Consider the following 15,964-nt stretch of genomic DNA (forward strand, 5'->3'; position numbering starts at 1 on the left):
AAAGATCCTCCACCAACCAAATCATTTCTTCAATTGCCGTCAAAGGAGTTGACAGATTATGCAGAGGAGCTCCTTCAGAAAGGAGTTGTGGTGAGAGTCAAGCATCTAAAATTTCAAGGGCGCTTGTTCAGCGTGCCAAAGAAAGGCTCATCAAAAAGAAGAATAATCTTAGACTTGTCCCAGCTAAACTCTTTCATTCGCTGCGACAAGTTCAAAATGCTCACCATCTCGCAGGTACGGACCTTACTTCCCCGTGGGGCCGTCACCACCTCTATCGATCTTACAGACGCATACTATCATATCCCCATCGCGAGGCACTTCCGCCCATACCTAGGTTTCAAACTAGGAGACCAGGCATTCTCTTTCAAAGTGATGCCCTTCGGACTGAATGTAGCCCCCAGGGTATTCACGAAAATAGCGGAAGTAGTAGTTCAAACAACTGAGATTCACAAGGGAATAATGGGTATGTAGCGATAACCTCGACGATTGGCTGATTTGGGCACCAACCATCGAGGAATGTCTCAAAGCCACAAAGAAGGTTGTTCAATTTCTGGAAAATCTGGGGTTCCAGATAAACAAAACGAAATCCAGATTCACTCCGGCGACTCGTTTCCAGTGGCTAGGCATCCAATGGGATTTATCCTCCCACAATCTGTCAATTCCGGTGAACAAAAGAAAAGAAATAGCCAAGGCAGTGAGGCAATTTCTCAACAACAAGCAAGCTTCAAGGAGAAACCAGGAAAGAATCCTAGGTTCCCTCCAGTTTGCCTCAGTGACGGACGTCCTTTTGAAGGCAAGACTGAAAGATATAAATCGAGTTTGGCGCTCAAGAGCAAATGTCAAATCTCGAGACAAGTTGTAAGTGATTCCACAAATCCTTTGCAACCAACTTCGTCCATGGGCGAAGGTAAAGAATCTGTCAAAGACAGTTCCCCTTCAATATCCTCCTCCGGCGTTAACTATTCACACAGACGCCTCCCTAACCGGTTGGGGAGGATACTCTCAATTCAAGCAAGTTCAGGGGACTTGGTCCACTCAGTTCCGCCAGCTCCACATAAATGTTCTGGAAGCAATAGCAGTTTTCCTTACCCTAAAGAAGCTCCTTCCTCCAAAGAAGTCTCATCTAAGGCTAGTTTTGGACAGTGCAGTAGTAGTTCACTGCATCAACAGGGGAGGATCCAATTCCAAACATGTGAACCATGTCATGATAGCCATTTTTGCTCTAGCGAACAGGTACAAATGGCACCTATCATCCACCCACTTAGCAAGGGTAAGGAATGTAATAGCGGACGCCTTGTCCCGTTCAGTCCCTCTGGAATCAGAATGGTCTCTAGACGTCAAGTCATTCCAGTGGATATGCCAGAGTGTACCAGATCTCCAGGTAGATCTATTCACCTCACAAGTGAACCACAAGCTCCCTTGCTATGTGGCCCCCAACCTGGACCCTCTGGCCTATGCCATGGACGCCTTGTCAATAGATTGGAATCAGTGGAGAATGATCTACATCTTTCCTCCAGTGAATCTTCTCTTGAAAGTTCTGAACAAACTCAGGACTTTCAAAGGTGAAGTAGCTCTGATTACTCAGATTTGGCCAAAAGAGCAATTGGTACCCCTGCTACTGGGGAGTTGGGCTCCGACCTCAACGGATTCCCAACCCCAAACTATCGCAATCAGTACAAATGAGGACTGTGTTCGCTTCCTCAGGAATTCTCAAGACCCTAACTTTATGGACTTCATGAAGTTTGCGGCTAAAAAAGATGCAGATATTGATCCCCAAAACATCCTCTTCCTAGAATCAGATAAGAGGGAATCAACTATAAGACAGTATGACTCTGCTGTCAAAAAGTTGGCATCTTTCCTGAAGGAAACAGACACTTCAACCATGACAGTTAACTTAGCCATATCATTTTTCAGGTCCTTGTTTGAAAAAGGCCTAGCAGCTAGCACTATTACCACTAATAAATCAGCTTTGAAGAAAATCTTTCAGTTGGGTTTTCAAATAGACTTAACAGAATCTTACTTTACGTCTATTCCCAAAGCTTGTGCTAGACTTAGACCTTCTGAGAGACCTACTTCAGTTTCATGGTTTTTAAATTACGTCCTCAAACTAGCCTCGGACACTGACAACTCGTCTTGCACATTTATAATGTTACTTAGAAAGACGCTATTTTTACTAAGCCTGGCCTCAGGGGCCAGAATTTCAGAACTGTCGGCTCTGGCCAGAGATACGGGTCATGTGGAATTTCTCCCTTCAGGAGAAGTTTTGCTTTCCCCGGATCGCAGTTTCTTAGCTAAAAATGAGGATCCTCTAGCAAGGTGGGCACCTTGGAAAGTCATTCCTCTTCCCCAGGATCCCTCTCTCTGTCCAGTAATGACCTTAAGAGCCTTTCTGTCTTGGACATCCTCTAGATCCTCAGGTCCTCTTTTTATGAGAGAAAGAGGTGGCACCTTATCAGTAAAAGGAATCAGACAGCAGATCCTTTACTTCATTAAACAAGCCAATCCTGAATCATTCCCAAAAGCACATGATATCAGGGCAGTAGCTACTTCTATCTAATATTTCCAACATATGAATTTTGATGATCTTAGGAATAAATTACTGGATGGAAATCACCGACAGTCTTCAAGCGTCATTACCTGAAGTCCTTGGAATCATTAAAATTTTCAGCAGTAGCAGCGGGAAACATAGTTTCCCCTGACTCTGCACAGTAGTTATAGTTGAAGATCCAGGTCTCCTTTCTACCTACCTTGTCCAACATGTCTCACCCTACTGTTATGCTCTACATGGTCCTCTAGCCTTAGCCGCTAGGTTGATATTGGTGGACTGCCCCTTATTTTTTCGCTAGGGACATCCACATAATGCACATATAAATGTGCTTCAGTGTTTCTACCCTTATTTTTATGCTAGGGTAGAACACAATAACTTTTGTATATTTTGTATATATTAATCTAGTTTTAGTGAATCTTCTTGAATATTTGTTTTGATACCATTGTACTAAGCTGTGCTTTTCCTTTATTATATTAAGCTACTTTTAAGTACCTTTATGTTATAACTTTTGTATCATAACTTTTGATTCACTTATATTATACTCTAATTTAATTTTATTGTTTCATTAAGACCCTCCATTGTCATCTTGGCTGTTTCTCTGGTACTATTTCACAGGCCGACACGAACTGAGCACATAAAAGGGATTTTGACGAAGGAAAAATCTATTTCTGGGCGATTGGTTCGTGTTGCCCTGTGAAACCCACCCTTTTTTACCCACCCTGCAGGCCAAGATGGACATCTTTAGAAAAGGATGGCCACTAGAGGCGCTGCACTCCGCTTGGCGTGGGTATTAGTAGTAGTAGCGGGCGCATCCTCCTTTAGGATCGGCTCTCTCAGGTGGGAGATTTTGATGTGGGAAGTTCTAAATGGCAAGTGGTTCGTGGTAGTGGTCTCACTCGCCCCTGTTACCATACCGACACTTCTTTTATAGAGTGAGCGAGTCAGTTATACTGACATCTTCTTGAATTTATTTTTTCTCTGGTATTTATTAGGTTATTTACCAAGAAATAATGAACTTAAGGATTATTTCACAGGGCAACACGAACCAATTGCCCAGAAATAGATTTTCTGGGCTCAGCTCGTGTCGCTGCGCGAAATATCCTTTAATCTATTATTTCTAGGGTAAATGTACTAACACATACCAGAGAATAAATAAATAAAGAAAAGGTCAGTACAACTGACTCGCTCACCCTCCAAGAGGGTGTCGGTATGAACACTATGGCGAGTGAGACCACTACCACGAGCCAAATGCCAATAGAAATCTCCCACTACAAAATCCCCACAAGAGGAGAGCCGACCCACAGAGTGGGCAGCAACTACTACTACTCCATCCCATGCTGCCGACTGCTGCGCCTCTGGTGGCCATCCTTTTCAGTTAGCGCACACGATACACACGTGCCCTTTTTTACTCTGTTTTTTTGTGCCCTTTTCTTTGGATTTCTTTATCATGGAGCGTGCAGCCATCGCAGCAGCTAAGTTAAGTACTCAGTGTTTTTTGCTATTTGGTTTTTTCCGGCCCTGAGCCCGTATTTGCCGTTTTTTAGGTATAAATGCGAACTCTAGGTCGGAAGCATGGCAGCATGTTCTGCCTCGTGGTGGGTTCGTTCTTGGTCACCCTACCCAGAACATCCCTTACTTAAGTACGCTCTATTTAATCATCCGCTTTGTTTAGGGTACGGTCTACACGGTTTTGTCATGCATGCATGTCGTTTACCTTATGTAGGCCCCTTCCATCCAGACCCTAGCCACGGCTCTTAGTATCGGCCTCGGCTAGCTTTGAGTGGTAGACTTTCCTTCGGGTTAATCGTACACTCCTGGATTTTTTCTCCTACTATTTTTGTTTTTTTTTCTTTCTTTCATATTATTCATTTGATTAATTTTTATGTTATGTGTTTAGGTTAGTTAGGCGTCTGGCTTTGTTTAGCCTAGGTGTTGGCCCATGGGCCTTTATGATACCGCTCTTCAGTTCGGTTGCGTTTTTTCCCGATAGCATCTCTCGATCAGCTGGTTATGTTCTAGGCTATGTTGTTCATTGTTTTGTACTTACCGCCCCATGGTCACTACGTGATCACGGGGCGGGGCAGTCCAGACGCCTGTCCAGTCACCTTCCCCCCTCCCGCTCTTCCATAGAGTCGGGGGGGGTGGATCGGTCTGCCCATGCTCGCTCCACATACCCGAGCCCGCCTCCCTCTCTCCCCCCAAGCGGAGGGAGTAGAGGGACGGAACAGACCCAGACTGGACTCGACCTCTCCGGCTTCTCGGTCCGGCCGGATGGTAAGGTGGGGGGGGACTGGCCTTTCCCCCCTCCGTTGCTACTCCGTCGCTCCGTTGCTAGCCCGAGTCTGTATGTCCTCTCGCTCTTTCCCACCTTACTAGGGCTCCTTTACTACCGGAGACCTGGCATCCAGCGGAAAGGTGCTAGTCCACCCAACAGGGTGGACCGGGGCAGACAGTTGGTCTCTCTAACCACTCCGTCTCGCTGAGTTACGACACTCCGCTACGCACTGGACTTAGTCCGGTACGTTCGAGTTTTATAGGTTTAAGATCTATTTCGTTAAACTATTAAGTTTATCTTAAGCTACCTTAAACCATCCCCCCTCCCTTACCTGTTTCACCGGATCTCTCCGGGGTTATAGCCTATTCAGGCGATAAGGGAGGGGTTATGCCCAAATTTTTTCCGAGCTCCGGCATGCAACGGAGTTCCTCTGTCCTTTAGCCTGTAAGTGAGAGTCTTTAAGATACTCATGTGTCTTTTCACTTGACAAGGACCACCCCAACTGTGAGCATCCGGGATGCGCCGCCACACTTCAAGACCCATGTGGACATGAAGTTTGCCGGTCCCATGCTCCATGCGCGACTCCGCACGGGGACATCCAGGTCTGGTACCACGAGACGTGTACCATCTGTTATGATCTGGTGAGCCAGCTCTTAGACGGGGTAAGTATTCCAACTCCGTTAACTGGTCTTCATTTGTTATAGTGATTAAGTTTTTACATTAATCCCTAACTTAAGATAAAATTCATGGGGTTTTGTAGCCCCTATAATTTTAAGTTAAGCTTTTAAATTGGTTTTAGTTTTAAGTTTAATCTTAAAATCTAATCAATACCCTCTCTTCCAGGCTCCGGCTGTGAGGGATACCGCACTGGCAACCCTGCGGGCCTGGGTCGGCGGTTTTGGGAAGAACGCCGCCAAGGGTAAAGCCCTACATCCTTGAGAAGAGGTTGGCGGTACTAATCTTCCCGGAGGCAAAGCTACAGGCTACGTCGACCCAGCAGAGGCGGCCCCGACTATCGCTTTCATCCAGCAACAGCTGGCTGCCTCGTTGACGGACCAAGGCCAGGACATCTCCTCGGAAGTCGCGACGCTTGATATTAATGTGGAACCTATGGTAGGTGTAGACGACCTGTTGGTCGAGGTAAGTACGTTGGACACCCAAGGGATACCCTTGGGTGCCACTGGATCTTCTACCCCTGCAACCTCTCCATCCTTCCAAGGCTTTACGGGTAATGAACTTTATACTTCTCCTGACGCTTCCGTTAGACCCAAGGTCAAGGGTCAACCAGTGAAAACCTTGACGAAGACGTCGTCGTCGTCTAAAAAATCGGCGTCGGCGTCATCTTCCTCTCGTAAGTCTCCGGCTAGGAATCCCGGAGCAGAGAGATCTAAAGCTTCTGGGTCCGGCTCTAAGTCCTCTAGGAGTAAATCCTCCAGGGAGAGATCGATCTTAAAAAAAAAATACTCCATTGGAGTCGTCAGTTCCGCTTCCTTTGGTTCCAGTTCAGAGCCACCCTTCCACCTCCGCAGCAGCTCCGGCTTTGGACTCCAACGCTGGTCTGTTGCAACAAGTGGGTGATCTGGTTGGGTCTCTGAAGAACAGCATGGAACAAATGATCTCCCGGTTGTCTGATAGGATCACCTCTCAGGACAACATTATAGCCGGACTTAGCCAAGCTCCACTAGCTCTTCTCCATCTTTCAGCACAGGTGGAGCTCAATTACCACCCCGTATGACACTCTACCTCCGTTCTCAATGAACAACCCTTGGAGAGTAGCGTCATACGCCCCCTTCCAGGATGGGCTTATCTCTATCCCGGAATGTGGAACTCGGAGGATTGAAGACTTCGAGTTCTACCCGGAAGACCTTCAGCCTCCGTTCATCGGCTACGCCAGGCTCACCGCCTCAGCCATGACTCGGGACGATAAGGTACCAAAGGAGACAGTCCTCTATTCACGAGACCAGGCTCAGAGAGAATGGCTCAGGTGTCTAGAGGACATGGATTGTTCCAATACGAAAATCCAACCTTTTAAGAGTCCGTTTACGATCTTTACGATGGAAGAGAGTACCCGCTCCCTTTCTTGACAAGATCGCGACTACCACCATTCCAGCCAGCCCCAGAAGGGGGGATTCCAATGCCTCAGCTGAAGGAAGCAGATCCTACGTCTCCTTTACTTCCTTCAGCCGGTGAATTGTGGGAAGATTTACCCAACACCTTCTCAGCTGGCAAACTCAAACCAGACTGTGCTATGGAGCAGTTTGGTGAGAAGCTACCTAGGCTTCCCGATAGCCTTATTCAGGCGGAATTCGATTCCAAATCGCGGTTAGCCAGATCCATTAATTCCATGGCTATGACCGAGGTGGCTACCATCGCCTATGGATCGGAGCCACTCTTTAAGCTTCTTACCAAATCTTTGACTCAAACGGTGCAGTCGGATATGTTTGAGTTCGCCACTGCTAGGACGAATTGTAGGAAGCATGTCCTACAAGAAGCAACAATTCGACACGAGCCGAATAAGTTGCTTACGTCAAGCATCTGGGGAGCAGACCTCTTCCCAGAGGCAATGGTGAAGGAGGTTCAAGCAGAGGCTACGAGATTGAACCAAAGCCTTAAAGACCGTTGGGGTCTTACGGCCAAAAGACGACAGGATCAAGCCGGTAAGGGTAAGGCTCAAAGGAAACCCAGACGTTTCCAGCCCTACCAGAAGAAGCAGCCACGCTTCTCTCAGCAGGTTCCGGCTGTTCCCTTGGTGCAAACAGCCCAACCCTCTACCTCAAAGGCTCAATCGCAGCCGATTTATGTTATCTCCCCTCAGCCTCAACCCTCCAACCTCTTACCCTCTCTCTCCCAGCCTACAATCAGGTCTTCGAGGGTCAAGCTTCCAGAAGTATGACCGCTCGGGTAAGGGAGGCAGAGGTAAGCGATCCTTTCGTGGGAGAGGATCGGGAGGTCCCTTTAATAGAGGCAAACATTTCAGGGGAGGCCGAGGAGGCTACCAAAACCAATGAGGAATTTCAGGTAGGAGGGAGGCTGTTTCACTTTCGCCACCGGTGGAACTTCAGCAAGTGGGCTCAGAGCATTGTGTCAAAAGGCCTGGGTTGGAGCTGGTTAGCGAGCCCACCCCCACCATCCAGAACCCTTTTCCGCCAACTTCCTTCCAAAGGAATTGACGGAGTATGCGGAGGATCTCCTTCAGAAAGGAGCTATAGCGAGAGTCAACAGGTTAAAATTTCAAGGTCGCTTGTTCAGCGTGCCAAAGAAAGGCTCACAAAAAAGAAGGGTAATCTTAGACTTGTCCCGCTTAAACTTAGCCAATTCGCTGCGACAAGTTCAAGATGCTCACGATCTCGCAGGTGCGGACCTTACTTCCCCGTGGGGCCGTCACCACCTCTATCGATCTTACAGACGCTTACTATCATATCCCTATTGCAAGACCACTTCGTCCGTATCTGGGCTTCAAGATAGGAGACCAGACATTCTCCTTCAAGGTAGTTCCTTTCGGGCTCAACGTAGCACCCAGGGTGTTCACGAAGCTGGCGGAAGTAGTAGTTCAACAACTAAGATCGCAAGGAGTTATGGTAGTAGCGTATCTCGACGATTGGTTGATCTGGGCTTCACAGTCGAGGAATGCAACAGAGCAACACTGAAAGTGATTCAGTTCCTGGAATATCTAGGCTTCAAGATAAACAGGACCAAGTCAAGACTCACTCCAGAGTCAAACTTTCAGTGGCTAGGCATTCAATGGAATCTATCCTCCCATACTCTGTCGATTCCATCAACCAAGAGGAAAGAAATAGCGAAGTCAGTCAAGCAATTTCTGAGTCACCAAACTGGCGTCAAGAAGAACTCAGGAAAGGATCCTGGGTTCACTCCAGTTTGCATCAGTGACAAACACCTGATGAAAGCCAAACTGAAAGACCTAACCAGAATCTGGCGCTCACGAGCAAATGTCAGGTCCAGGGACAAATTATCCTCAGTCCCTCTGATTCTACGGAATCGACTCCGGCCGTGGGCGAAAGTCAAGAACTTATCGGTATCAGTGCCCCTTCAGTTTCCTCCACCAGGGATTACCATCCACACAGACGCTTCATTAAGCGGTTGGGGAGGATATTCCCAGTTCAAGGAAGTTCAAGGAACCTGGTCACTTCAGTTCCGTCAGTTCCATATAAACGTACTGGAAGCAATGGCAGTGTTCTTGACTCTGAAAAGGTTACGTCCGCCAAAGTACTCCCATATAAAGCTAGTCTTGGACAGCGCAGTGGTAGTACATTGTATAAACAGAGGAGGCTCCAAATCACGTCATCTAAATCATGTCATGGTAGCCATCTTCTCCCTGGCGGACAAGTTCAGTTGGCATCTCTCCTCCACCCATATAGCTGGAGTGAGAAACGTCATAGCAGATGCTCTATCCCGATCAGTACCTCTAGAGTCGGAATGGTCATTGGACAACAGTTCGTTCCAATGGATTCTTCAGAGAGTTCCAGGCCTACAAGTGGATCTCTTCGCATCTCAAGCGAACCACAAACTCCCATGTTATGTGGCCCCCAACCTGGACCCTCTGGCCTATGCCACGGACGCCCACCCTGGCTCTAGACTGGAACAACTGGGAGAAGATTTATGTCTTTCCTCCAGTGAATCTTCTCATGAAGGTATTGAACAAACTCAGGACATTCAAGGGTCAAAGTGGGCTCTAGTAGCCCCAGACTGGCCGAAGAGCAATTGGTACCCTCTAATTCTGGAACTGGGTCTTCGCCCTCTTCGGATTCCCAGTCCCAGGCTCTCCCAGTCAGTACAAACGAAGACTGTGTTCGCTTCCTCAGGGATTCTCAAAACCCTAACTTTATGGATTTCATGAAGTTTGCAGCGAAAAGGGATGCGAATATTGACCCTCAAAATATTCTCTTCTTGGAATCCAATAAAAGAGATTCAACTTTGAGACAGTATGATGCTGCTGTCAAAAAGTTAGCAACCTTCCTGAGAGAATCAGATATTAGGATCATGACAATCAATTCAGCTATATCCTTTTTCAGATCCTTATTTGAAAAAGGCTTAGCAGCTAGCACGATTACGACAAACAAGTCAGCCTTGAAAAAGATTTTTCAATTTGGTTTCAACATAGACTTGACAGATTCCTACTTCTCGTCTATTCCCAAGGCGTGTGTAGACTTAGACCTTCTGTAAGGCCTACGTCAGTATCATGGTTCTTAAACGATGTTCTAAAGCTGGCTTCAGAAAACAAATGATAATGACACATGCTCGTTTATAATGCTCTTAAGAAAAAACTCTATTTTTATTAAGCTTGGCCTCAGGAGCTAGAATTTCAGAACTGTCGGCTTTATCCAGAGATCCGGATCATATTCAGTTCCTTCCCACAGGGGAAGTGCTACTTTCTCCGGAACGTAGTTTTTATAGCTAAGAATGAAGATCCTTTGATGAGGTGGGAACCATGGAAGGTACTACCCCTTCCACAAGATGTATCTCTTTGCCCAGTTTCAACCTACGAGCCTTTCTGTCTAGGACCTCCTCATCCTCATCGGGTCCTCTCTTTAAGAGAGAAAAAGGTGGTACTTTATCTATTAAAGGCATCAGGCAACAAATCCTGTACTTCATTAAACAAGCCAATCCTGACTCTTTCCCAAAAGCACATGATGTCAGGGCAGTAGCCACCTCAATTAACTATTTCCAACATATGAACTTCGATGAGTTGAAAAAATATACTGGATGGAAATCGCCGACAGTGTTCAAACGTCATTACTTAAAGTCCTTGGAAGCTCTGAAATTTTCAGCAGTAGCAGCGGGTAACATAGTTTCCCCCGACTCTACCTAATCTTTAGTAGAAGATCCAGTCCTCCTTTCTACCTGCCTCACCCAACAGTTCGTCTATTCCTGCCTTGTTCATCTGCAGTTACCTTGTGTCTTAGCTGCTTTTATGATGATGTGGTGGGTGTCCCTTATTTTTTTGCTAGGGGCACTCACAATTGATTGTGGATATTGATCTCTGGATGTCATCCCTTATTTTTATGCTAGGGGATACATCTTATTGAAATGGTTACGGGTTTTGTATATTAAGTTATATACATTCCTTTGATATGTTTATTATTGTTGAGTTTGTTTTGTTCAACTTATTATGTTAATTGCTCTGCATTTTTGATACATATCTTTTACACAGATACTTTTGATGGTATATATGCCATATTGCTCCTGTATATATGTAAATTACCTTAAGTTAAGAAATATTATTAGAATTAAGTTTAATTTAAGCATATTTCTATTTTGTATCATTGTGTATATGTATCCTTATTAGCAATTATATTCTTTTAATTTATTTTACCTTTTATTTGAGACCTCTTTTTTGTTTGTTGAATTTTGTTTACAATCTTGTGCTATTTCTCTGGTACGATTTCGCGCAGCGACACGAGCTGAGCCAACAAAAGGATTTTGACGTAAGGAAAAATCTATTTCTGGGCGATTGGGCTCGTGTCGCCAGCGAAATCCCGCCCTACCCATCCCATCGCCCAAGATTGTCTGCTAACTTCAGGATGGCCACCAGAGGCGCAGCAGTCGGCAGCATGGGATGGAGTAGTAGTAGTTGCTGCCCACTCTGTGGGTCGGCTCTCCTCTTGTGGGGATTTTGTAGTGGGAGATTTCTATTGGCATCGGCTCGTGGTAGTGGTCTCACTCGCCATAGTGTTCATACCGACAACCGCCCTCTTGGAGGGTGGGGAGCGAGTCAGTTGTACTGACCTTTTCTTTATTTATTTATTCTCTGGTATGTGTTAGTACATTTACCCTAGAAATAATAGATTAAAGGATATTTCGCTGGCGACACGAGCCAATCGCCCAGAAATAGATTTTTCCTTACGTCAAAATCCCTTTTTCCTTCGTCAAAACCCCTTAAATTTTCATATATATGCAATATGGCAAGTGCCATATGGTTGTGGTGGAGGTCCTAGTTAACTCAATACATTAAAAATGTCAACTATGTTCTTACAGAAGCTAAGCTTTCCAGATCTGTCAAGGAAGCTAATAATCCAGACATATTCCTTGGACTTGTGGAAAGCCATATATCTGACCTCCATATCCCACACACAGGATTAACATTCCCAAATGAACATAACTCTTAACAAACAGTTATGCTTAACTACCTATCTTCAACAAGCCACAATTGTAATGTGGTCAGGTCAAGCAGAAACCTGACATAAATACTTTGTCAGATGGATATTTTGATTTAGTTTCATTCCCTCTGACAATGACAGTAAATTTCATGAAGCTTAAGGATTTTAAGCATTTTTTACATTATACCAATGATATGAATGATAGTTCTGCAGAGATACCAAATGAGTGGCGTGGGAGTATATTGATCCCAATTTTTAAAGGGAAAGGCGATGTCCAAGAGTGTGGTAATTATAGGGGCATTAAATTGATGTCCCACACTTTGAAGATACTGGAAAAGATGATAGATGCTAGACTGAGAGAAGAAGTACAAATAGGTAAAGAGCAGATGGGATTTATGAAGGGAAGGGGAACAACAGATGGTATATTTTGTCTGAGGCAAATAATGGAGAAATTCGGGGAAAGACAAAGGGACCTACATATGGTATTCATTGACCTTGAAAAGGCTTATGACCGAGTCCCGAGACAAGAGGTATGGAGGAGCCTGAGGGAGAAGATGGTGCCAGAGAAGTATGTGCGATTGATACAAGAGATGTACCGGAATGTATTTACCAGAGTGAGGAGCAGTGTTGGGGAGACAGAAGGTTTTGAGGTGAGAGTAGGATTACACCAGGGGTCGGCTCTGAGCCCATTTATCTTTAACATAGTGATGGATGTTATGATAGAGGAAGTAAGGGAGACAGTACCATGGAACATATTGTATGCGGATGATATTGTTCTGTGTGCAGAGAGCAGGGAAGATCTGGAAGTGAAATTGGAAAGATGGAGACAAGTACTGGAGGACAGAGGAATGAGAATAAGTAGATCCAAGACAGAATATATGTGTACCACCACTGAGGGGGATGATAGAGAAAGTATTCAGCTTGGTGGAGAGCAAATAAGGAGAGTTGATAAGTTTAAGTATTTGGGATCTTTTGTTAACGCTGGAGGAAGTATGGAAGAAGAAGTAAAACATCGGGTACAGGCAGGCTGGAACAACTGGAGAGCGGCCTCGGGAGTTCTTTGTGACAAAAGAGTGCCGCTTAGGTTAAAAGGAAAATTTCACAAGACTGTGGTAAGAACAGCAATGCTGTATGGTACGGAAACAGCAAGCATGAGAAAAGCAGAGCAGAAAAAGATGGATGTGGCAGAAATGAGAATGCTTAGGTGGATGTCTGGGGTAACAAGAGTGGATAGGATCAGAAATGACTACATAAGGGGGTCAACTAAGGTGGTGGAAGTATCAAAGAAAGTCCAGGAGGGGAGGCTGAGATGGTATGGACACCTGTTGAGGAGAGATGAGGACCACGCTGGGAGACATACTATGGGGGTGGAGGTGCAAGGAAGAAGAAAAAGAGGGAGACCAAGAAAGAGATGGAAGGACTGTGTGAGAGGAGACTTAAATGAGAAGGGAATTGATGAGGCAGAAGCACAAGATAGAAATAGATGGAAACGGCTCATCCGAAACGGCGACCCCATATAAAAATGGGAACAAGCTGGGAAGAAGAAGAAGATGAATGATAGTTCTGCAAATTATAGTGAGGAGTATGAGTACTTTTAAAGCCTTACAAAAAGATTGATTTATTTTATGCATATATCTTGCACAGTAGTCTAGTATATCTGACAATGATGACCTTGCTATGATCATATACATCTTATTCATTATTAGTACATTTTTGTAAAAAGATGACTCCAAAGATCTTAAATTACACTATTTTCAGATAACTTTTCCTAAGCTTAATTTTAATTCAGTACAGTAATTATAATATATAAATATAAATGCAATGCCCAACATGCAATGCACTCCAAATGTATGTACTATATTTACAAAAGTAGCACGGTAATTTACAGTAAATAACAGACATACATAAATGGAAGGCAGTATTTTCATGCTGCATTTTAACAGCAATTTATTTTGTATTGCTATTATTCATAAGAGTGATATTTCAGAAGTCTGATGGTCTTTGGCTTTGCCAATATTTACCACAGCACATTTTTTATAATGGCAGACAGAATAAGGAGGGAAAGAAAAAAATGGTTTCCCTAAACAAACAATTGGGTAGTATATTGGTTTTCATAGCACTTATGAACAATTATGGTTAATTTGGTAAAGCAACCCCTACAATAAATTGCATTTGTTGGATGGTAACAAAAAATAAATTTAATGTAAAGGAATGTTTCCTTCTACGAAACAAGTCTTTTTCAATGATAAAATCTCACCTGGGAGGAAGCAGTAGTGTTCCATCGTAGATGTAAAGGGATTCAGGTATGATGGTGCGTTTTCCTATTCCTTTTGGCATCTTCAAAAGAGAGTGGAGGATGTTTACAAGCATACTGGGAGCTTCCTGAAGTTGACTATACACTTGCAGCACCTCACAGAGCAAATCATCAGTGGCGGAAGCAAGATCCTTAGAAGTATCATAATCATCAGGGTTTACTGCGTTACTTACACATTTAACAATCGGAGAAAAATTATTCAGTATCAAGTCGACCACATCCTTGGGACTGATTTGCAATAATGTCTGCAAACACTGGACTCCTGATGCTGTCCTAAGCATATGTTTTATAAGTAAGTCAGCTAGGTTATTCATCCACCTTTTGGGACCAATGCTCTTTAATGTAACATCATGGTTGAAGTGAAGATCTTTCACAGCAACCAACACTGATAGCAACAGAGCCTCTTGTTTTTGATAGCTACACTGCTGTGCTGTAATTTGTTGACATGCTAGATTATTCTTATTAATGGCTAATATATTAGAGCCCTTCACAGACACACCAATAATGAAACAAAGTACAATTGTCATTCTGTGATTCATATCCTTGCAGTTCTTGTAGGCTACTGCAAAAGATGTTAGAAACTCATATAACAGATGTTTACATAGTTCCACAGGTTCACTGTTAATGAACATTATAAGAGACGAGAAAATCTGACTCCCATCTGCAGGTAATGTAACTTTAGTTTCTTCAGAAAACAATACTGACAAAATGTCCATGTACATCTCTTTTGATGTTTCATTAAATAGACCAAAAGACAGCAGCTGTTTTAGTTCAAATAATAATTTTTTCATATTTTCACAGTCTTCAGTGTTAGAAGTAGAACATAGCCTTACATAAGGTAGAAACACATGGTCCATAACTGAAGAAATACTAGCCTTCCTGTCATTATCGCTTTTCATGAAAGAACCAATTTCTTTTGTAAGCATTAATGCTAAACTTACATTTTTATCTTGTCTATGGTCATTCATTATCCATTTGATCACACCTTCAAGTAAAATCAAGCAATGTACTGGACGGTGTGTTACCATTGGTGAAAGTCGGGGGTTCTGCAGAAGAATGTAAGTTATCCTTACTGCATAAGTCTGAACACTGCTGTCTGCATTTGCAACATGACTTGCAAGAGTCTGAGAAAAAGAAAAGGTATAATTCAATACATAAATATGAATGCAAAAATAATGTATCCTTAGAATAATTCTAACAATACTTAAGATTGTAAAAGACAATACAAAATAAAACACATTTTAAAAAAGGTCAGTTTAAGCAACAAAAATTAATTTTAAAATACTCTGAACAAAAGGCAATAGGAACACATTCATTTTGCAGCAGTTGTAACCTATGATATTTGCATGAACTCAACCTTTACCCCTGAAAGGCCATGACTGAGTCTTTCCCAGTAGAAAATGAAGAGCCATGATTATGGCTTTGTTCAAAATTTGTACCCAGCCTTGTAGAGGTATTTGTGATGCCTTAGTGACCTGGCTACATAAGCAAAATGGTGCATCATTTTTGGCCAACAGATTCCACCTCACAAAATACAAACTAATCACAGCATTAGATTACGATTGGCTTAACAAAAAAAATCTTTTGGGCAAGGTGACAATCTTAAATGTATGACATACCGAGCACAATTTTTCACTACAGTGGTACCTCAGGATACGAAATTAATCTGTTCTGAGGCAGCCTTCATATCCTGAGCTTTTCGTATCTTGAAC

General features: G+C 43.8%; 1 protein-coding gene across 1 annotated transcript in view; it reads right to left on the bottom strand.

Moving 5' to 3' along the window:
• The window catches only part of LOC135216548 (uncharacterized), a 260,185-nt gene that overhangs the window by 179,474 nt on the left and 64,747 nt on the right, over positions 1 to 15,964 (bottom strand). Inside the window, exon 4 of the mRNA XM_064251923.1 lies at positions 14,196 to 15,376. Coding sequence (XP_064107993.1) covers positions 14,196 to 15,376 — 1,181 coding nt within the window. The remainder of the gene's footprint in view (positions 1 to 14,195; positions 15,377 to 15,964) is intronic.

Source organism: Macrobrachium nipponense, chromosome 6 (genome assembly GCF_015104395.2).
Source record: "Macrobrachium nipponense isolate FS-2020 chromosome 6, ASM1510439v2, whole genome shotgun sequence".
In the NCBI taxonomy this organism is placed as follows: Eukaryota; Metazoa; Arthropoda; class Malacostraca; order Decapoda; family Palaemonidae; genus Macrobrachium; species Macrobrachium nipponense.